The sequence below is a fragment of the Leopardus geoffroyi genome, chromosome B2 (assembly GCF_018350155.1).
Source record: "Leopardus geoffroyi isolate Oge1 chromosome B2, O.geoffroyi_Oge1_pat1.0, whole genome shotgun sequence".
Classification (NCBI taxonomy): Eukaryota; Metazoa; Chordata; class Mammalia; order Carnivora; family Felidae; genus Leopardus; species Leopardus geoffroyi.
In genome coordinates, this window is record NC_059332.1 from 66752432 (window position 1) to 66771353 (window position 18922).

General features: G+C 40.5%; 1 protein-coding gene across 6 annotated transcripts in view; it reads left to right on the top strand.

Moving 5' to 3' along the window:
• The window catches only part of CD109 (CD109 molecule), a 172801-nt gene that overhangs the window by 46560 nt on the left and 107319 nt on the right, over nucleotides 1-18922 (top strand). For all 6 annotated transcript variants that reach the window (XR_006717338.1, XM_045498782.1, XM_045498781.1 and 3 more), the window contains 2 exons: nucleotides 8121-8149; nucleotides 15350-15580. Coding sequence is in view for 5 of the 6 variants with exons in the window: in XM_045498782.1 (XP_045354738.1) it covers nucleotides 8121-8149; nucleotides 15350-15580 (260 nt within the window). In the remaining variant the exon portion in view is untranslated. The remainder of the gene's footprint in view (nucleotides 1-8120; nucleotides 8150-15349; nucleotides 15581-18922) is intronic.

Consider the following 18922-nt stretch of genomic DNA (forward strand, 5'->3'; position numbering starts at 1 on the left):
ACCCAGGCATGCAGTCAACATCCTTTTCCAATTTTTCTCTAATGAGAAAACCCCTCAAAAGTTTGACCAAAAGAACTACATTAAAAAAAAAAGGGGGTTGGTAGCTCGTCTTGAATTGCTGAAATGCTTGCCCTCCAATTAATCAACTTACTGGATTTATTTGGATTGTAGATTCACAGCTGTTTTTTACTTTCTCCTTATTTGGTGTCACACTTAGATAAAAATAAATCCCCCGCCCCTTGCCCTAATGCGCGCGCGCGCGCGCACACACACACACACACACACACACACACACACACACAATCTTTGTAAATCTGGTGGTGATGGAGGTAGACTGTATGTTAGTCCATGATGGAAAGGAAGCACATTGTTTCCTCCAAGTCACTGGCTGACAAAATAGTCAACCCTGATGATTTATTCTAAAGTAATTAAAAATAAATACCTCTCAATAATCGAGGGTACTGATTTGCTGGGGCTCTGCTTTCTGCAGTGTAATTTTTTTGATTTTGTTCCAATGTGGGATATTGTGGTGGATGCTGTGCTGTGCATGCTCCCAAATGGAGCCTTTCAGGGAAGAAGGACTCATTCCCTCTAGCTACTGGCAGTGTTGCCACAGACTGCCTTCACAGCCAGCCCCCTTTGGGAATTGGCTGTGGTAAAGGGAATCACCTTGCCCCAGGGGCACCCCTCCTTGGGTGAGTGTCCAGTCCTCTCCGCTTGACTCAGGACAGTTCTCAAGGATCATGGCTGCTCCTGAGCGCCTCTTGTGACACCTCTGGAGCCTGCGTTGTAGCTCTGCCTCCCTCTCTCCCCTGTCCCCTCTCCTTCCTTTCCCTTCCCTTCTCCAGGTGCTGATCCCAAGAGCACTCCCTACAAAACCACTTGCACTTAAAAAAAAAAAAAGTTTATTGTGAGAGAGAGTGGGTGCAGAGAGAGAGGGAGACAGAGAATCCTAAGCAGGCTCCACCCCCAGCACAGAGTCCAAAGCAGGGCTCGATGTTACAACTGTGAGATCACCACCTGAGCAGAAATCGAGAGTGGTTGCTTAACTGACGGAACCACCCCGGAGCTCTCCAAACCCCTTGCACTTTAATCACCATCTCAGCGTTGGCTTCCCTGGGATCCCAACCATAGACAGATGTGATTATTTAACTTTCCTTTGAAGAGGGATTTTTCAGATATTGAAATTAACCTCAAATGTATCAAAACTAGTGTGAGAAAGTGTTATGAGAGTCGGGAAATTTTCAAGTTTTTATTTCCTTTTCAGAAGTTCTTGTATAACATGAATTATTTTAAAATTAGCTCTGCTACTTCAGTGCTTATAGCGTGACTCTAAGGTTTGGGAGAAACATGGATGAAAGAGAATCCCCAGGTTCTCTGATGACTAGCATAGAGTTGAGGAGAGGAGCCCCAGGTAATGGAGATTTTGAGTGGTGATAACGTGCACAAAGAGGCTCTCTAGGCTGGGGAAACTTTACAATAATCAAAGGTACGCAGGGTAAAAGAACAGAGGTACAGCTGCTGTTCTTGTCCTGAGAGTGGTGATTTTTTTAAAAAAATGTTTATTTATTTTTGAGACCGAGAAAAAGCACCAGTGGGGGAGAGGTAGAGAGAGAGGGAGACAGAAGATCTGAAGCGGATTCTGAGCTGATAGCAGAGAGCCTGACGCAGGGCTCGAACTCAGGGACTGCGAGATCATGACCTGAGCCGAAGTCGGACACTTAACTGACTGAGCCACCCAGATGCCCCGAGAGTGGTGATTTACAGTTCAGATCCAAGAGGCAGCCTGCCTGTGTTAGAATGTTGGCTCTGTTACTTGTTTTCTGTATGACCTTGGGCAAGTCACTTAATGCCTCTGTGACTCAGGGTTCTCATTTGTAAAAGAAGGATAATAATACTTAATAAGATTATGATGCCAATTAGATCTGCTAAAATATGTAATGCTTTTATAACACTATAAATAGTATCTGTTATTATTTTATTCACCAAACTTAAAAGTTGTATGCAGTCAGACCCGTTCGTTGTTTTATTGCTTCTAAGCAAAAATGTGAGTCTTCCATCCTCTACACCAACGTTGTCCAATACAAGTATGGTGCTACCACTCATGTAATAGCATTTTCTAGTAACCATATTAGAAAAGTTGAAAAAAGTGGGGGGGGGGGGCGCCTGACTGGCTCAGTCAGTGGATCATGCAACTATTGATCTTGAGGTTGTGAGTTTGAGCCCCATGTTGGCTGTGGGGATTACTTAAAAATAAGATCTTTAAAAAAAAGGTAAAAAAATTGAGGTGAAATTAATTTTAGGGGTGCCTGGGTGGCTCAGTCAGTTAAGTGTCTGACTCTTAATTTCAGCTTGGGTCTTGATCTCATGGTCATGAGTTTGAGCCATGTGTTGTACTCCATGCTGGGTGGAGTCCAACTTAAAAAAATTAATTAAAAAATTAATTTTAATATTTTTTGTTTAACCCAGTAAGTCACAAAATATTATCAACATGTAGTAATTATAAAATTATTACTGAGATAGTTTATATACTTTTACTTTTTTAAGTCTTACAAATATGGGTGCATTTTGTATTTGTAGCACATTTCAATTGCTCATTTCAATAGCCACTATGGCTACAGGCTATTGTGTTTGACTCTATACCTTTAGAGGTTTGCTAGTTACTCTTTTTATTTCAAGAGTATTCCAGTCATCCATTTCTGTGATTGAACCACCCCAAAACTTAGTAGTTTAGGACAACAATAGCTCATTATTTCTCACGAGTCTCATCCAGCTTGCACACACAAGATCAATGATTATTGCTGAATCAATTATTACCATGATAGTTGTGAAATTTTCTAATTCCATGATTCCTTCTGTGTTTATTAGTTGGAATTTTATGGTAAAGAAGAACCTTTTCTTCTTCTTTCACTCATCTATTTACTTATAGGGCAGCATGAGCACATTGACTCTTTATTCAGTAGGTTATAATCCATAACTTATTTGAACATTCAAGTATTTTCACCGTTCCATTATATATACATTAAAGCGTTGGATTGCATGTAACTCTTTCTGAGTGTTCTGCAAGATGAGTAAACTTTTCTAAAAAATTTTGACTTGATAAATGAGCGATGTTTTACAATAGGAGTAGTATGTGATCCCGAATGTCACATGATCACAACCGAGCCAATGGTTCTTGAAATTCGCTTTGATATACAAGTCCTTTGGATTACAAGCATGTTTCCGGAATGAATTATGTTCGCAAACCAAGGTTTTACTATATTATTATTTGTATAATATTTTATTTATATAATTTATACAAATATATGTAATGGAATGATCAGACAATTTGAACATTCAAATAAAGACTTTTTTTTGGGCAGAGTTCTCTTATTATCCCTGTACCTATATATGCCTAGCCTCCCCTATTATCAACATCACTAACCAGAATGGTACATATTTTTTTTTAGCAAGGATGAACTTACACTGACACATCATAAACAACCAAAGTCCATCGTTTACCTTAGGGTTCATTCTTGGCATTGTATATTCTGTGGGTTTTGGCAAATGTATAATGGCATATGTCCATCACTATAATATCATACAGAGTATTTTCACTGCCCTGAAAACCCTCTGTGTTCTGCCTATTCATCTTTCTATGCCACCTTGCAGCAACCTGATCTTTTTATTGTATCCATGGTTTTGCTTTTTCCAGCTGTCATTTAGTTGGAATTGTATAGTATGTAGCCTTTTCAGATTGCTTCTTTGGCTTAGTAATATGCACTTAAGGTTCCTCCATGTCTTTTCATGGTCCGAAAGCTCATTTATTTTTAAAACTGAATAATATTACATTGTCTGGATGTATCACAGTTTATTTATCCACTCACCGACTGAAGGAAACTTGGTTGCTTCTAAGCTTTGGCAATTATTAATAACGCTGCTGTAAATATCTGTGTGCAGATTTTTGTGTGGTCATAAGTTTTCAACTCTTGAGTAAATGCCAAGGAATGTGATTGCTGGATCATATGGTAAAAGTATGTTCAGTTTTGTAAGAAATTGCCAAACTGTCTTCCTAAGTGGCTGTATCATTTTGCATTGCAAACCAGCAGTGAGTGAGAGCTCCTGTTGCTCCACATCCTGGCCAGCATTTGATGTTGTCAATGACTGATACCAGCGTACTGGTATCTTATTGCTTCAGTTGCATTTCTTTATGATGTGGAGCATCTTCTCTTATGCTTACTTGCCATCTGTGTATCTTCTTTGCTGAGTTGTCTATTAATATTTTGGCCCATTTTCTAGTCGAGTTGTTTTCTTATTGTTGAGTTTTATTTTTTAAAAATATTTATTTATTTATTAAAAACATTTTCTTAATGTTTATTTTTGAGAGAGAGAGAGAGAGAGAGAGAGAGAGAGAGAGAGAGCGACTGTACGCGCGGGGGAGGGGCAGAGAGAAAGAGACACACAAAATCCGAAGCAAGCTCCAGGCTCTGACCTGTCAGCACAGAGACCGATTCGGGGCTAAAACTCACAAACTGTGAGATAATGACCTGAGCTGAAGTCAGATGCTTAACTGACTGAGCCACCCAGGTGCCCCTTGTTGTTGAGTTTTTAAAGTTCTTTGCATACTTTGGAATACAGTCCTTTATCAGGTGTGTCTTTTGCAAATATTTCTTCCAATCTGTAGCTTATCTTCTCATTGTGTTGATGTTGTCATTTGCATAGCAGAAGTTTTTGATTTTGATGAAGTCCAGCTTATGTATTATTTCTTTAATGGATTGTATCTTTGGTGTTATACAGAAAAAGACCAAGGTCATCTAGGTTTTCTCCTATGCTATATTCTAGGAATTTTATAGTTTTGCATTTTATATTTAAGTCTATGATCTGTTTTGAGTTAATATTTGTGAAGGGGGTAAGGTCTGTCTAGATTCACTTTTTTGTATGTAGATGTCCATTGTTCCAGCATTACTTTTTGAAGAGACAGCTTTGCTCCATTGGATTGCTTTTGCCCATTTGTCAGAGATCACTCAACCATATTAGTAGGGGTCTATTTATGGGCTCTATCTTCTGTTCCATTAATCAGTTTGTCGGTCTTTTGCCAGTACCACGCTGCCTTGGTTACTATAGCTTTACGGTAAGTTTTAGACTTGGTAGCATCAATCCTCCAACTTTGTTCTCCTTCAATATTGTAATGGCTATCCTGGGTCCTTTGCGTCTCCACATAAACTTTAGAATCAGTTTGTTGATTTCCATAAAATAACTTTATGGGATTTTGATTAAGATTGCGTTGCATCTATGGCTCAAGTTGGGAAGAACTGACGTCTTGACAGTATTGAGTCTTTCTGTCCGTGAACATTGAATATCTCTTCATTTATTTAATCCTTCCTTGATTTCATTTACCAGAGTACTTTCCTCAAATAGGTATTGTAACCATTTTGTTAGGTTTAAACCTAAGTATTTCTTTGTTTGGGATGCTAATGTAAATGGTGTTATTTTTACTTTCAAATTCCACTTGTTCATTGTTGGTGTATTTTTAATTGAGAACACACTCTCTTCACATATGCTGAGGTATGTGTTAACATCAGAGTAAATTCTGCTGTGTGGAGGATATTCTCAATTCCATCTTTACCCCCATATTGAACTATTTAAATGTTTCAGTTCAAATACGTTACAGGGTTTGTCTTTTTGCCTGGAGAGTACCATGACTCCCTTCAGCAAATATTTTTACAACACAAAACTTGTCCAGTAAATTGTCTGTATTTATGGTGCTTTTGAATGTCTCACCAAGCTTAGTTGCTGCAATATCATAGGGCTTCTCAGTTTCTCTTCAGTTCAGTATAGAATATGCCCATCTCATTAAAAATAAGAACTTGATGAGATGTTTCTTCCCACAAGTTGAGATATTCCCAAAGCATGACTATAGTATTTCAGAGTTAAATCTTGTGCACATTAAACCCATCTCATATTGATATTTTGTTGCTCCGAAAAGATTCAGGACAAATGCTAACTCAGGATGCTGGGAGAGCAGCAGAACCTGGAATGATCCTGGCAAGGACTCACGCTGTGTAAAAGGCCTTTCATGATTTGGTCCAGCCTCATCTCTATAATCCTCTCTTTGCCAGCTCTTTGCTTCTGTAGACTCATGCTGACCTCCACTCTTTTGCACTTGCTGCTGCTCTGCCTGGAAACTCTTCCCTTTCTTTCGCATCTGGCTAATTTTCCTTTATCCTACAACCCTAGACTCTGGCATCATTTTCCCTAGGTGCCTTCCCCTGATCCCTCTGAGGTGGTCTCTGCCCTATCTTTATTGCAGCCCTTCCATGTCGAGTTATATCTGTTCAGTTGTTTCTCCTTCTTCTCCTTTTCAAGACACTTTTTGTCCTTTGTCCTATTATTTAAGAGTCTTGCTCTTTGCTTTCTACGGCGACAGTTATTGGATAAACTGATCTTTGCTAGGGGATAAATGATTTTGATGAATTGCTTATCTGCTGCTGAAAACATATTTGTATTTCATGGAGGCCCATTGGGGTAGTGGTCTTCAAAGGGGGTGTATGCACATCGGGGGTTGTGCAAGACCATTTATAAGGATGTAGGCAGGCAGGACATGTATTAGCTTTATTTCTTCTATTTCATTGAGCAAAACTAAGGAATTAAGGTTTTCTAATATTTAATATTTTGGTTGAGAAAGTACATATATGTAACTTGATCCTCTAACCTGACATTGGTAATATATCCTAATTGACTCAGTGCTCCATTATAACAATTTGAAGACCTTGCTGTAGAGGCATGCTGACATCCCCAGTGGATAGCTCTTCAGGTTTTCTGGCACTATAATGACTTACAGTTATGAACTGTTTCCTGTGTGGCAGACATTGTTCTATCCACTTTACAGATATCAACGTACTTATTCTTCACAACCACCTTGTGAAATTGGTACTATTATTAATTAGCATGCTCATGTTATGGATGAAAAAATGGAGCCTGGATAATCAGGTAACTTTTTCAAGGATGGGGTGAGCACATGGTTGATTCATTTTAGAACTGATGGAGTCTAATTCCAGAGGCCACTTGTTGAACCCCTGCTCTGTACTGTGCTGTGCTCTGGCGTCTGTCCGTTCCTACAGGATAGACACATGTGGCTTCCAGGAGGATGGGGGCCACGTCTGTCTTGTCATTGTGGTAAAAATTCTTAAATATTCACAAATATTTCTTTTCTTTTTTTTTTTTTTCAACGTTTATTTATTTTTGGGACAGAGATAGACAGATCATGAACGGGGGAGGGGCAGAGAGAGAGGGAGACACAGAATCGGAAACAGGCTCCAGGCTCTGAGCCATCAGCCCAGAGCCCGACGCGGGGCTCGAACTCACGGACTGCGAGATCGTGACCTGGGTGAGGTGAAGTCGGACGCTTAACCGACTGCGCCACCCAGGCGCCCCTCACAAATATTTCTTAAATGAAGGAACTGTGAGGACCTGTCACCACCTCTGAACTCATGTCACTTAAATGGGAACTTTGGATAAGTATTCTTTTGTTTTTAACTTGAAACATTTTTTTTTCCCTTGAAATAATTAGATCTGATGAGAAATTGGCATGAGTTAAATTAGAAGTCCTATGTTTAGAAACTTTACATGAAAAAAAAAGTCTGCCTCACTCTAATACCAGTGAGTCAGTTATGAGTCCCAGCTCACCCCTGACATGACTAATGCCTTCCTTTTCTTCTTTTATCATGAGGGTCTGAGAACGTAAGAAATAAACCTTAGGTTCTTCCTCAACACCGATTGAAGTGTCCCTCAAATGTGTATAACCTGAAAGCAGCAACAAGAGTAGCAGCAACAATGACAACAAAAATGATAATGGAAAAGAGAAGCAGAACTTAAACTAATTTTTTTGGGGGGTTCACCCACTGATAGCCTTTTAAGTCTGGCTCCACTTTCCTTAATTCTTCGGCACAAGGATATGTAATAATCTCTCAGGTGTTCTGGGATTTAATAAAATTGTTTTGTTTTGGCCAAATAAGTTTGTGATTCTGTAAGCTTATGATTCTTTCCACATCTGAAAGAGTATTTAGGAGATTCTTGGGAGTTTTGTATTATATCATCATATTCCAATTATGACTCTATTTTCTTCCCTGTTTTGCTTTTAGGCTCTTTCAAGACACTTACTCTTCCATCAGTAAGTATCCATTTAAAAAATTTGGTTTCAGAAATATACATTGCATTGATGAGACAAATAAATTAATATTTTGTTGACTTTTATATCAATTTACGTTTCTTGTGAGTTTGTCTTGAGTTCAGTTTCACCTTTAAATTAAGAATAATGTTACTTTGGGGCGCCTGGGTGGCTCAGTCAGTTGAGCATCCGACTTCGGCTCGGGTCATGATCTCGCTGTCTGTGAGTTCGAGCCCCACGTCGGGCTCTGTGCTGACAGCTCAGAGCCTGGAGCCAGTTTCAGATTCTGTGTCTCCCTCTCTCTGACCCTCCTCCACTCATGCTCTGTCTCTCTCTGTCAATAATAAATAAACACTAAAAAAAAAAAAATTATAAAAAAAAATAGAATAATGTTACTTTAGGGGCACTTGGTGGCTCATCGGTTGAGTGCCCGACTTCAGCTCAGGTCACGATCTCACAGTTTGTGAGTTCAAGCCCTGCATTGGCTCTCTGCTGTCAGCTTCGAGCCCCACTTTGGATCCTCTGTCCCCCTCTCTTTCTCGGTCCCTCCCCCGCTCATTCTCTCTCTCTCTCTTTCTCTCTCCCTCTCTCTCAAAAATGAATAAACATTAAAAAAATTTTTTAAAGAATGTTACTTCAGGGAGATCGGTTATTAGCCTCTTCAAACTCATAGCAAAGATTTTTTGCTTATGAAACAGGGAACTTCACTGGGGAAACCTTCCTGGAGTGTTGCCAAGAAACCTGGGCTGGTTTGGTGCCATTTCTGACTTACTGAACCTCAAAGTTTTGAGTGTGAAATTAACACTCTGCCCCTCGGTTTCCCTGTCCTAGAAAGTGGAGGGTCACGCTGAGCCATATTGAAGCCTGAGACATTGGTGATATTGATCCTGTCTTTGTTAAAAAATTTTGTGCTCATAATTTAATTTTTTGCACTACCTTTTCTATTTTAAAATATTAAAAATTTACTTATCTTGATAACTGATTTTTTTGGCTCCTCCTTAAGTTTTGCACCAGAGGCAAGGGTCTCACTCACCCCACCCTTGTCCTAGCTCTGGAAAAGGGGATAAAGAAACTGCTTCCTTCATAGGGGGTACTTTACCCTGGAGGTGAAATGAGATGTGAAAGTGCTGTAAAATTTGCTATGGAAGTGAAAAGGGGTTATTATTTTGTTGAGAAAGTCGTAAAACCTGGTGATTAAATGCTGTTTGTGAACTGATCCTGCTTCTCATAGCTTTGATTTGGAAGTTTGTACTTTTATTACCATGTTTTATTTTGGAGCTTCACACTTTGAATGTACCGTAGAGAAAGGAGACCACAGCATCCAACAAGAGATGCAATTCGGTATACTTTTCTGAGAACAGTTGATTAATGACTTTGTTAAAAAACAAAATTTCACCCGGTAAATTTGAAGATCTAATTGGCTTTATTAAGAGATTCATGAATTGGGCAGGATCCCACCTAGCAAGCAGAGGGGAGCTCCAAAGAGTTGTACAACACGGAAGGTTTTTGTAGGAAGGAAGGTGGGGCAAGGAAGTTATTAGCAAAAGAAAAGAAAGGATTGTTCCAGGCAAGGGAAGGGCATGGGGTCTTATCCTGCAGATTACCTCATCTTCCTTTGGGTGGGGGGGGTGGGGGGGGGAGAGGGCCCATGTGACAGATTACCTCATTGGTGCTTGTCAGAAAGTTCCAGATTGATTGGCTTAAAATTCCACTCCTGGAGAGGTTGAAACTGCAGTTAAGTCCTGATTTACTGTTCTGGGAGCAAATGACTCCACCTTGGGCCTGTGGTTTCTTTTCAACAACTTGGGCCCTGATACTTTACATACTTAATGTAGGGTTAGCACTAACTGATGAGCCAGGTTCCCCCATTACTTCTTGAAGGTTACTTATCAAGCACATTCAGAAAGCACATTAGTTTTTGCAGGGGTGGTGGTAGGGGATGGTATTCCTAGAAAATGTAGCGCTACCAAACAGTACTTTATAAAAATTACTTATGTACCATAGCTGTTGTTTCTTACCTATTATGTTTGTACTTTCCCTCTTAAGAAATATAACTGCTTTTCTACTGTTGAATAGGAAGTAGGGAGAGAGAGGCAAAGCAGGTGGAAATGGGGGGAGAGCCCAATCTCAGTGGTAATAAAACATTACATTGCGTTTATGTACCCTAAAATAATAGATGCTGGCCATGATGGTGTTGAAAGAGTATTCCAATGAGAAGCTTAAAATAAATCCTGTGTAATAGAATTGTCCTGTAGCAGAAGGGGGTGGGATTTAAGTTCAGAAACCACAGCTTAAAGTACAACTGTCTGGTTTCATCAGAGAAGCCTATAGTTACACAGGCTGGAAGTGTAGAAAGGCTGGAAAGAGAAGGCATCAGGCTTGGGATTGTTCCAGTAATGTCAGTTTATTATAAATTGCACTTGTCCAAACTATCATTAACTGGGCTTTGGCTGCTATTATTCTTTTAATCCTTACCTATGGGAAATGCTAACTCCAAATCCTGTATTTGTCTTTCCCAGTAATGCCATTTCTATTGTAGATAGATATAGCAATTACCTATTGAAGGCTTTCTTAGACATTATATCCCTTTTCTAGTAAAACAAAAATTTAAAGACTTAGTCGTAAAGTGTGTCTGGGAAAATTTGATAATGCTTGGCAAAAATAGAAAGTTCTGCATTGTTATGAGTTGTCAGTTAAAATAGGCTCCGCTTTCAGAGTGTGCACTTGCATTCTGATGTTTGTAATATTTCAGATTGTTTTTTGAAGTTCTCATGAATTTTTGCTGTAAAATGTAAATATTTTGACTTCATTAAAACAAATGGTTTTTAATATCTGATTAGCTCATTGTTTCTATTTTTGATACACTAAAATCAACTTTTTTTTTTTTTTTAATTTTTTTTCAACGTTTATTTATTTTTGGGACAGAGAGAGACAGAGCATGAACGGGGGAGGGGCAGAGAGAGAGGGAGACACAGAATCGGAAACAGGCTCCAGGCTCCGAGCCATCAGCCCAGAGCCTGATGCGGGGCTCGAACTCATGGACCGCGAGATCGTGACCTGGCTGAAGTCGGACGCTTAACCGACTGTGCCACCCAGGCGCCCCTAAAATCAACTTTTAATAAGAAGTATAAAGGTTATTTTTTTGCAGAAAATGTTTTAGGCAAATTTCTTTTATTCTCTGTAAGTAAATCCAACTTAACATGAGGGAGGGGTTTTTAAAGTTAGGAATGTTTTGAAGTTTATTTTATGTATAATTAACATTTAAAAAATATATTTTAAGTAGAAACTGTCATCTTAAATCCCTCAATTTTATTTTGAAAGTTATTTGAAATCTCTCCTTATTTTAGTAATTATAAGTAATTAATGAAGTAGAGTAGGATAAATCCTATTTTGTTGTCTCCGTTTCCTTGATAATTGGTCTTTCAGAGAAGGTTAAATGGTTTTAGTCATCCCAGATTAGTTCCTTGCCCACCAAGGATCTTTTGTAAATTTTTATTTATTTTTATTAAAAAATTTTTTTTTCAATGTTTTTATTTACTTTTGAGACAGAGAGAAGGCATGAGCTGGGGAGGGGAAAAGGAGAGGGAGACAGGAACTGAAGCCGGCTCCACACTGACAGCAGAGAGCCCCATGCGAGCTCGAACTCACGAGTGATAAGACCATGGCCTGAGCTGAAGTCAGACGCCTAGCTGACTGAACCACCCAGGCGCCCCAATTTTTATTTATTTCTATTTTATTTTTAAGTAAACTCTACACCCAACATGGCACTTGAACTCACAACCCCAACCAAAAGTCATTAGTTCCAGTGTCTGAGCCAGCCAGGAGTCCCTCCCCAAGGACCTTTTTGAGCACACTTGCCTTAAATACCCTGGGCAAAGAGCAATCATTTACTCAGGAAATTTGCATTTATGTATACACAGAATAGACTTAGCATAATGAGCACGTGCCACTCAGGTGCCAATTGGTACTTGGCTGATCAAAGCTCCTTGATGTACTGCTGCCAGGCAGTGTCTGTCTGTGGGAACCGTATCTTTTTCCAGCCCTCGGTGCTCAGCTCAACATGTGAAACTGCAGAATCCCTGTGGGTAGATAACTGGTTCTTGCATAAGAGAAGGGCATGGGAAGTCTCTGATGAGGGAACCTCTTTATTACCAATCCCTGGAACTCTTTCAGTAACTGGGACCCCAAGAAGGCAGAAGGATCAGTAGAGATACAAGTGCTTTTAATACCTTCTGGTGGCCTCTCCACTGTGGGGAGCAGGTTACAACCCATTCTAGGTCTGATACAGAGAAAAACCTTCGTAAAGATTGCTGAAAATCCACATTATTTTCTTCATTCTCTTTCACATTATGTCCCTCTACTGTTAACAGTGGAGGGTCAAGCTCTCTACCACAGCTCAGCATCCTTAGTGCCATGCAGAGTCGGCAGTGACACCACAAGGCATATGGTGATGCCTCATGGTTTATAGAGTCACCTCTGGTCTACTGATACACCAAGTTCTTTTGTAATCTCTGACTTTCCAGCCCTGGGAATAACACTGAGGCTTTGAGGATCCTGAATCACCTAAATCTTACATATGGAGGGTGGGCAGGGTTTCTAATGGGGCAGCTAAAAAAGCAAATTACTTGGGGTAGCTGAAAGGAGCATAAAGATAGTACTGTCTCCTCCTGAGGCGATGCCAGCTCCCTGATGGAGGATGGAGTAGGGCACAGAGATTGTGTTTTTGAACACGTCTGTGTTACTTCTGCTGCTTTATTTGGCATTCTCATGGTTAAATAGGGCTCTTTAGTTTTGTGCCTCTGAATTATTAATTTGACGTAAATCTTCAATCTACTATCAGTTCTGGAGCCTCTGTGCCACTAAAAATGATCAAACTATCTCCAAATCATAAAAAGCAATCCCATCATTATCATTATTTAAATATATTTATGAACCTTTGCCATATATATGATATGCTGGCATATTTAATTTTCTGCTTATAGTATTAAAATATCTATTTAAAAGAATCTGAGAACTGAAGTATCATTTGGGAAAATAGAACATAAGAATGCAAGTTCCAAGCTAGACTCTTAGCCTTACTAGGTCACACATCTTTGGCTTATGTTGTATTCCAAGGACTTAGAACAATTTGGAGCTAGAAGGTGCTCAATAAATATTTATTGAAGAAAAGCAAAAATTGGCACTAGAAGTTATGTAAATGTGATGCTACTGATTGTTCTTCTAACATTTTATTAACAATTTTTCCAATATAAAAAAAACTTGAAAGAATTTTGTAGTGAGCACTTCTGTATCCACCCCTCAGAATCTACCATTAATGCTTTACTATACTTGCTCTATTTCATATCTATCCATCCATCTGTCTGTCCATCCATTAATTGATCTTATTTAAAAAAATTTTTTATGTTTATTTACTTATTTTTTGAGAGAGAGGGAGAAAGCAAGCCAGGGAGGAGCAGAGAGGGAGGGAGAGATTGAGTCCCAAGCAGGCTCCGTGCTCAGTGCAGAGACCAATACAGGGCTTGAACTCGTGAACTGTGAGATCATGACCTGAACTGAAACCAAGAGTCAGATGCTTAACTGTTTGAGCCACCCATGCACCCCTAATTCATCTTATTTTTAAAATGTGTCTCCAAGTAAATTGTGGGCATCAGTACTTTTCTCCCTAAATATTTTTTTGCTGACCGTTTTATTGGTGGCTTGTTACATTTCCTTCATATTCTCATCCATACTGTGAGCTTCAAGGTAGCTGCAGTTACTGGAGGATCTCTGAGCTTTCTGTGGACAAAACCTATTTGCCAACATGAGCCAGAATTTAGTTTCAGAACCTCAGGTTTATTATCATGAAAACGAACTAAAAGTCAGGTATACTAGCCATCTATTGTGTAACCGATTATCCCAAAGCTTTGGGCTATTACAAGGCTGCAGTCAGGATGTCAGTTAGACCTGCAGTCACCTGAAGGCTTCAGTAGGTCAGGGATCCTCTGTAAGGTAGTTCATTCATATGGCTGTCGAGCTGGTGGTGGGTGTTGGTGGGGGGCCTCATTTCTCCCTATGTGGGCCTCTCTACAGGCTTCTTGAGTGTCCTCCTCACATGGCAGCTGGATTCTCCCAGAGCGAAGAATCCCAGAGAGAAAGAGAACCAGGCAGAAGCCATCCTTTCTCTAACACAGCTTCATTATTTTCTTGAGAAACAAGTCCCTAAGTCTGGGGAATGAGGCTCTACTTTTTGAAGGGCAGAGAGTCAGAGAATTGTCAGACATGCTTTAAAGACACCATATGGAGGCTTTTCTTAGAGTAGTATAGCTCATAGCTCATCTTGGGCTTGAATCTCAGCTAGTAACCTGGAACAGCTTCCCAAATTCCTGTAAGCCCCTGTATAAAATGGTGTTAGTGAGAGCACCACCTGAAGGATTGTTGTAAAATGACAGGTCATGTAAACTGCTGTATGGCTTCAAGTCTGTTAATGCTGGAAGGTAAGAATTCTGTTGGTAATAGTAGTAGGAAAGCAGCAGCACCCCCATCCTTTCCAGGATGATGACCTGTGATGTGCAGGGTGCAGGAAGAGAGCACACTAGAAAAGAGTTCAAGAGAGATACGGCAAGAAACAAGTCTTGTGCAAATTGTGCTTTTCACCAGTTGACTGCCTCAAAGAGGGAGGTGTGGAAAAGTGTTGAAAGACCTTAAATATTCTGACCCACAGTGACTGTTGGGAAGAATGTACACTTGGGCTAGGAAATGACAAGGTGACTGGTGTTGAGCCCTCCATTCTGAGAACCCTGCAATTTAACGGGAGAGAAAACTACAGGATGTTAAGAGGCAAAACAAATTGTTTAATGTTGGTACCTAGGAGGGGCAAGTTTTTCAACATGGCAATTACGTTTAATAATACTATAGACTTAAATTTTCTATTCTTGGGGTGCCTGTGTGGCTCAGTCAGTTGAGTGTCCAATTCTTGGACAAGTCATGATCTCATGGGTTTGATCCTGATCGCAGGCTCTGTGCTGACAGTGCAGAGCCTGCTTGGGATTCTCTCTCTCTCCTTTCTCTGCCCCTTCCCCCCACCTCTCTCTCTCTCTCTCTCTCTCTCTCTCTCTCTCTCTCAATAAAATAAGTAAACCTAAAAAACAGAAATTTTTCTATTCTAACATAATTAAAAACATTTTTGAGATAAAATAATGAGACTGATCTCTTCATTTTCTCCAGCTACCTCTGAACAGTGCAGATGGGATTTATGAGCTACGTGTAACTGGACGTGCCCAGGATGAGATCTTATTCTCTAATAGTACGCGCTTATCATTTGAGACCAAGAGAATGACTGTCTTCATTCAAACAGACAAGTCCCTGTACAAGCCGAAGCAGGAAGTGAAGTTTCGTGTCATTACACTCTTCTCAGATTTTAAACCTTATAAAACTTCTTTAAACATTCTAATTAAGGTAAGTGCCAGATAGAAATAAAGCTCTGTGCACTTACTGGCACTCTGTGCCAGTAGGAAATAAAGCATCTTACTAAAGCTCTGTGCGAAGTTCTGGTCAGGTTATCTTAGAATTAGCCTTGGGTAAGCTTCCCTCCCAACATGAGAATACTCTCTCTCGGAAGGGAAATGGTAGAGCAGTGGGGTCAGAGCTCAGGCTCCAAAGTTGGCTAGCTTGGGCTCCAGTCCTTGCTTCTTCATTGATTAATTCATTTGTTAAATATTTTTTGAACTTCTGTGGTCAGGGCTCTGGAGTGGGGCACTGAGCAGAACAGATTAAGTCCTCTGCTCACATCAAGCTTATATTTCAGTGAATAGTGTGGAGACAGGCACTAAATAAACACATAAATATGTATATAAAGGGATTGGGGTGTGTGTGTGTGTGTGTGTGTGTGTGTGTGTGTAAGAGAGAGAGAGTGTTTATGTTTGCTCTTTTCTCTAGATTGTTAGGGGAGTCCTATTTGAGCAGAGACCTAAAGGAAATAAAAGAATGAGCCCATACATACAGAGGGAACAGCTTGTGTAAAGGCCCTGGTGGGAACTTGTTGGGTGCATTGGAGGAAAAATAGGCTGAAAGTGTACCAGGGTGTGAGGGGACAAATATTAGGAGATGAGGTAAGATATAGGTATGTTGGTTGGAGGAGGGATGGACCATACAGGGTCTTCTTAGGCATGATATGGACTTTGGATTTTACTCTGAGTGAAGCAAGAATTCACTGGAGAATTCTGAGGACAGGCGTGATGTGATTTGACTTATAAAAGGATCACTGTCTGCTCTAAGAAGAATAGATGCTAGTTGTGTGAGAAAATTAATCTCTCAGAGCCCCAGTTTCTTTATTTGTAGAATGTGTAATAATAATAATACCTCACAAAGGTTTTGTGAGATAATCCAAGCACAGCATTTAGAACTATGCCTGCCACATAGTACATGCTCACTGAACATTAGCTCTTGTTATTATGGGAACCCTTTTGGCAGGGAGTCATTTGTCCTCTGCTGCTTACACACTCTGATAGTCTGGAGGCAGATAGTTAGACTGAGTGTTTTCCTGTGGGAACTAAGTTGAGGACCATTGAGATCCTGCTGGACCTGCTTTTCTATACTTATGCTGAGGAGAATACTAGACATTTGATCATTACATGGAAATAAGGTGATCAGCTCACCCCAGTTTGCCTGGGACTCTCTTGATTTTATAACTGAAAGTCCCTGGTCCTGGGAACCCTCTTGGTTTCCTTCAATGTTCTGATAAATGACACAGAATGGAAGGCAAATTTGGGTTTTTTAGTTCAGCATCTTCCTATTCTTCTTAACTTCTTTGTTGTTATAAATTAAACTAAAAGCCAAACAAAAATCAAGCAAACAAACATGTATACGTGTAACTTCAAGCCAGATTGTGTTTGTAGCAAACACATCGGCTGGCATGCTGCTCAGTGTGTATTTCTTGAATTTCCAAGAATTGCAGTCCTGTGAATCTCTGCCTTCACTGTATAATGGAATGTCTAAAAAGGAGGTTGGCATAGTGAATAGGATGTCTAAATTCAAGTAGCTCTGTAAGCAGGGCTTTATGGACTGCAGTCATATCATCTTTCACCATTTATCCACATATACTGAGAACTTAGTACGTGCCAGAAATTAAGTGTAAGGTGGAGGATTTAGAGGTCACCTGCCTGTCTCTGGCGGTTTATATCCAATCTGCCTCGTTCTACCTGTGGTAATGAAAGTCAGCACTTGATAAATTGCCCGTTCTAGGCATCAACCCAGAACTAACCCTGCTGATGCGGGACAAATACCTCACAGAGGTTTTTGTGAGGATTAAAGTGAGCAATTTAAGTAAAGCATTTAGAACTGTGCTGGTCTGTGCATTTTTATTATTTTGCCTCGCCATGGTGCTTTAGGATCTGCCTTTGAAACCTTTGATTTGTACTCTTGGGCTATTCTCTACAACTCTGGACTTCGCTTGCCACATTTGGCTTTCTCAGAGAGACCTGTGGTCCTGAGAAATCCTACTGGCTTTGCCAGCATGTGGCCCTCTTGGCTCGGGAAGGGGCGTTTAGACTGAATTCCACCCGGAACCCAGAGTGTTTGGGAACAGTGCCCAGGGGGTTGCCATACTCTGCTGTCTACACCCGGGCAGTGAGGCTGGGATATGAACTCAGGTCCAACCTTGCCACTTGCAGAAGCCACATGGGAGCACTGATGCCCACACTGCTGTCTTCCTCCATCTGAAAAACAGTCATTTGGGCCAGAATGTGATGTTTTCTACATCTTTCAGTGTAGAATAGTTGGTTTCTTGGCAAAACCTCTTAGAAAAAAGTGGACCTTAGTGTAACAAGAACCCCTGACTTGAACAAAGTTGTACTCCCTAGTACAGCACCACCTTCAGGCTAACGTGGAGAAGTGCACTGATGGCTGGGAGGCTAACTTCTCGGAATCCATCCTGCCCTGTCAAGAAGACAGTCAGTGATACTGTAATAGTAAGTGACCTAACAGGACAGCTAGTAGCTACACTTGTGGTGAGCATAGCAGAGTGTATAAACTTGTCAAATCAGTAAGCTGTAAAAAAAAGAAAAAGAATTGCTGTAGCTGTAGGATGTAGCTAAAATATTGACTGTCAAGTCACAGCATGTTCAGGGGGTGCTCAGTGTTTTGTGGTGTTTTTTTTTTTTTTTTTTTTTTGTCATTTGGTATTATTAATTTTGTCTGCCTTGATAACTGACCTTCTCAGGTTGAAAAGGCCTTCAGGGCCCTTTTGACAGTGGTAAAAACGTGCCCTACCTCTGCTCTAATTCTTGCTACCTCTGGCTACTCTGGCTTGACACTATGGAAATCAGTGCCTTCAACACCTCCATGGTAGCTGGCACAGCCGACTTCTACCGTGACTTCCTTCCTGAAGAAAGTGTTGCTTCTTGTACAGATGAATGACCTTGTATGGGAATAGCTGTTGTTGCCTTAACGGTGTATCTTGTGATTGTGCCCTGACACTCTGGTGTGGGGCAGCCATGACAAAACCAGGACCTCATTCCTGGTGAGGTGAGGGGACCACCTCGTTTAAGTGATTTGACTTCTCCAGTTCTACATGCTAGACAGACGCTGGGTGCATAATCCAGGACTCTGAGGAGTGGCAGAAATACTCCTACTGGACATATTCTCCAGCTGGGGATTTATTGCTTGAGACAGTCTGGCACAGGCAGCAGGTACTGTGCTGTGCTGAGGCACCAGAACCATCTAAAGGTGACTCAGAGAGCACAAGGGGCCACTATTGCAGCATCTCCAGCATGTGGCTGTTCTGGCTGTGTCAGGGCCACT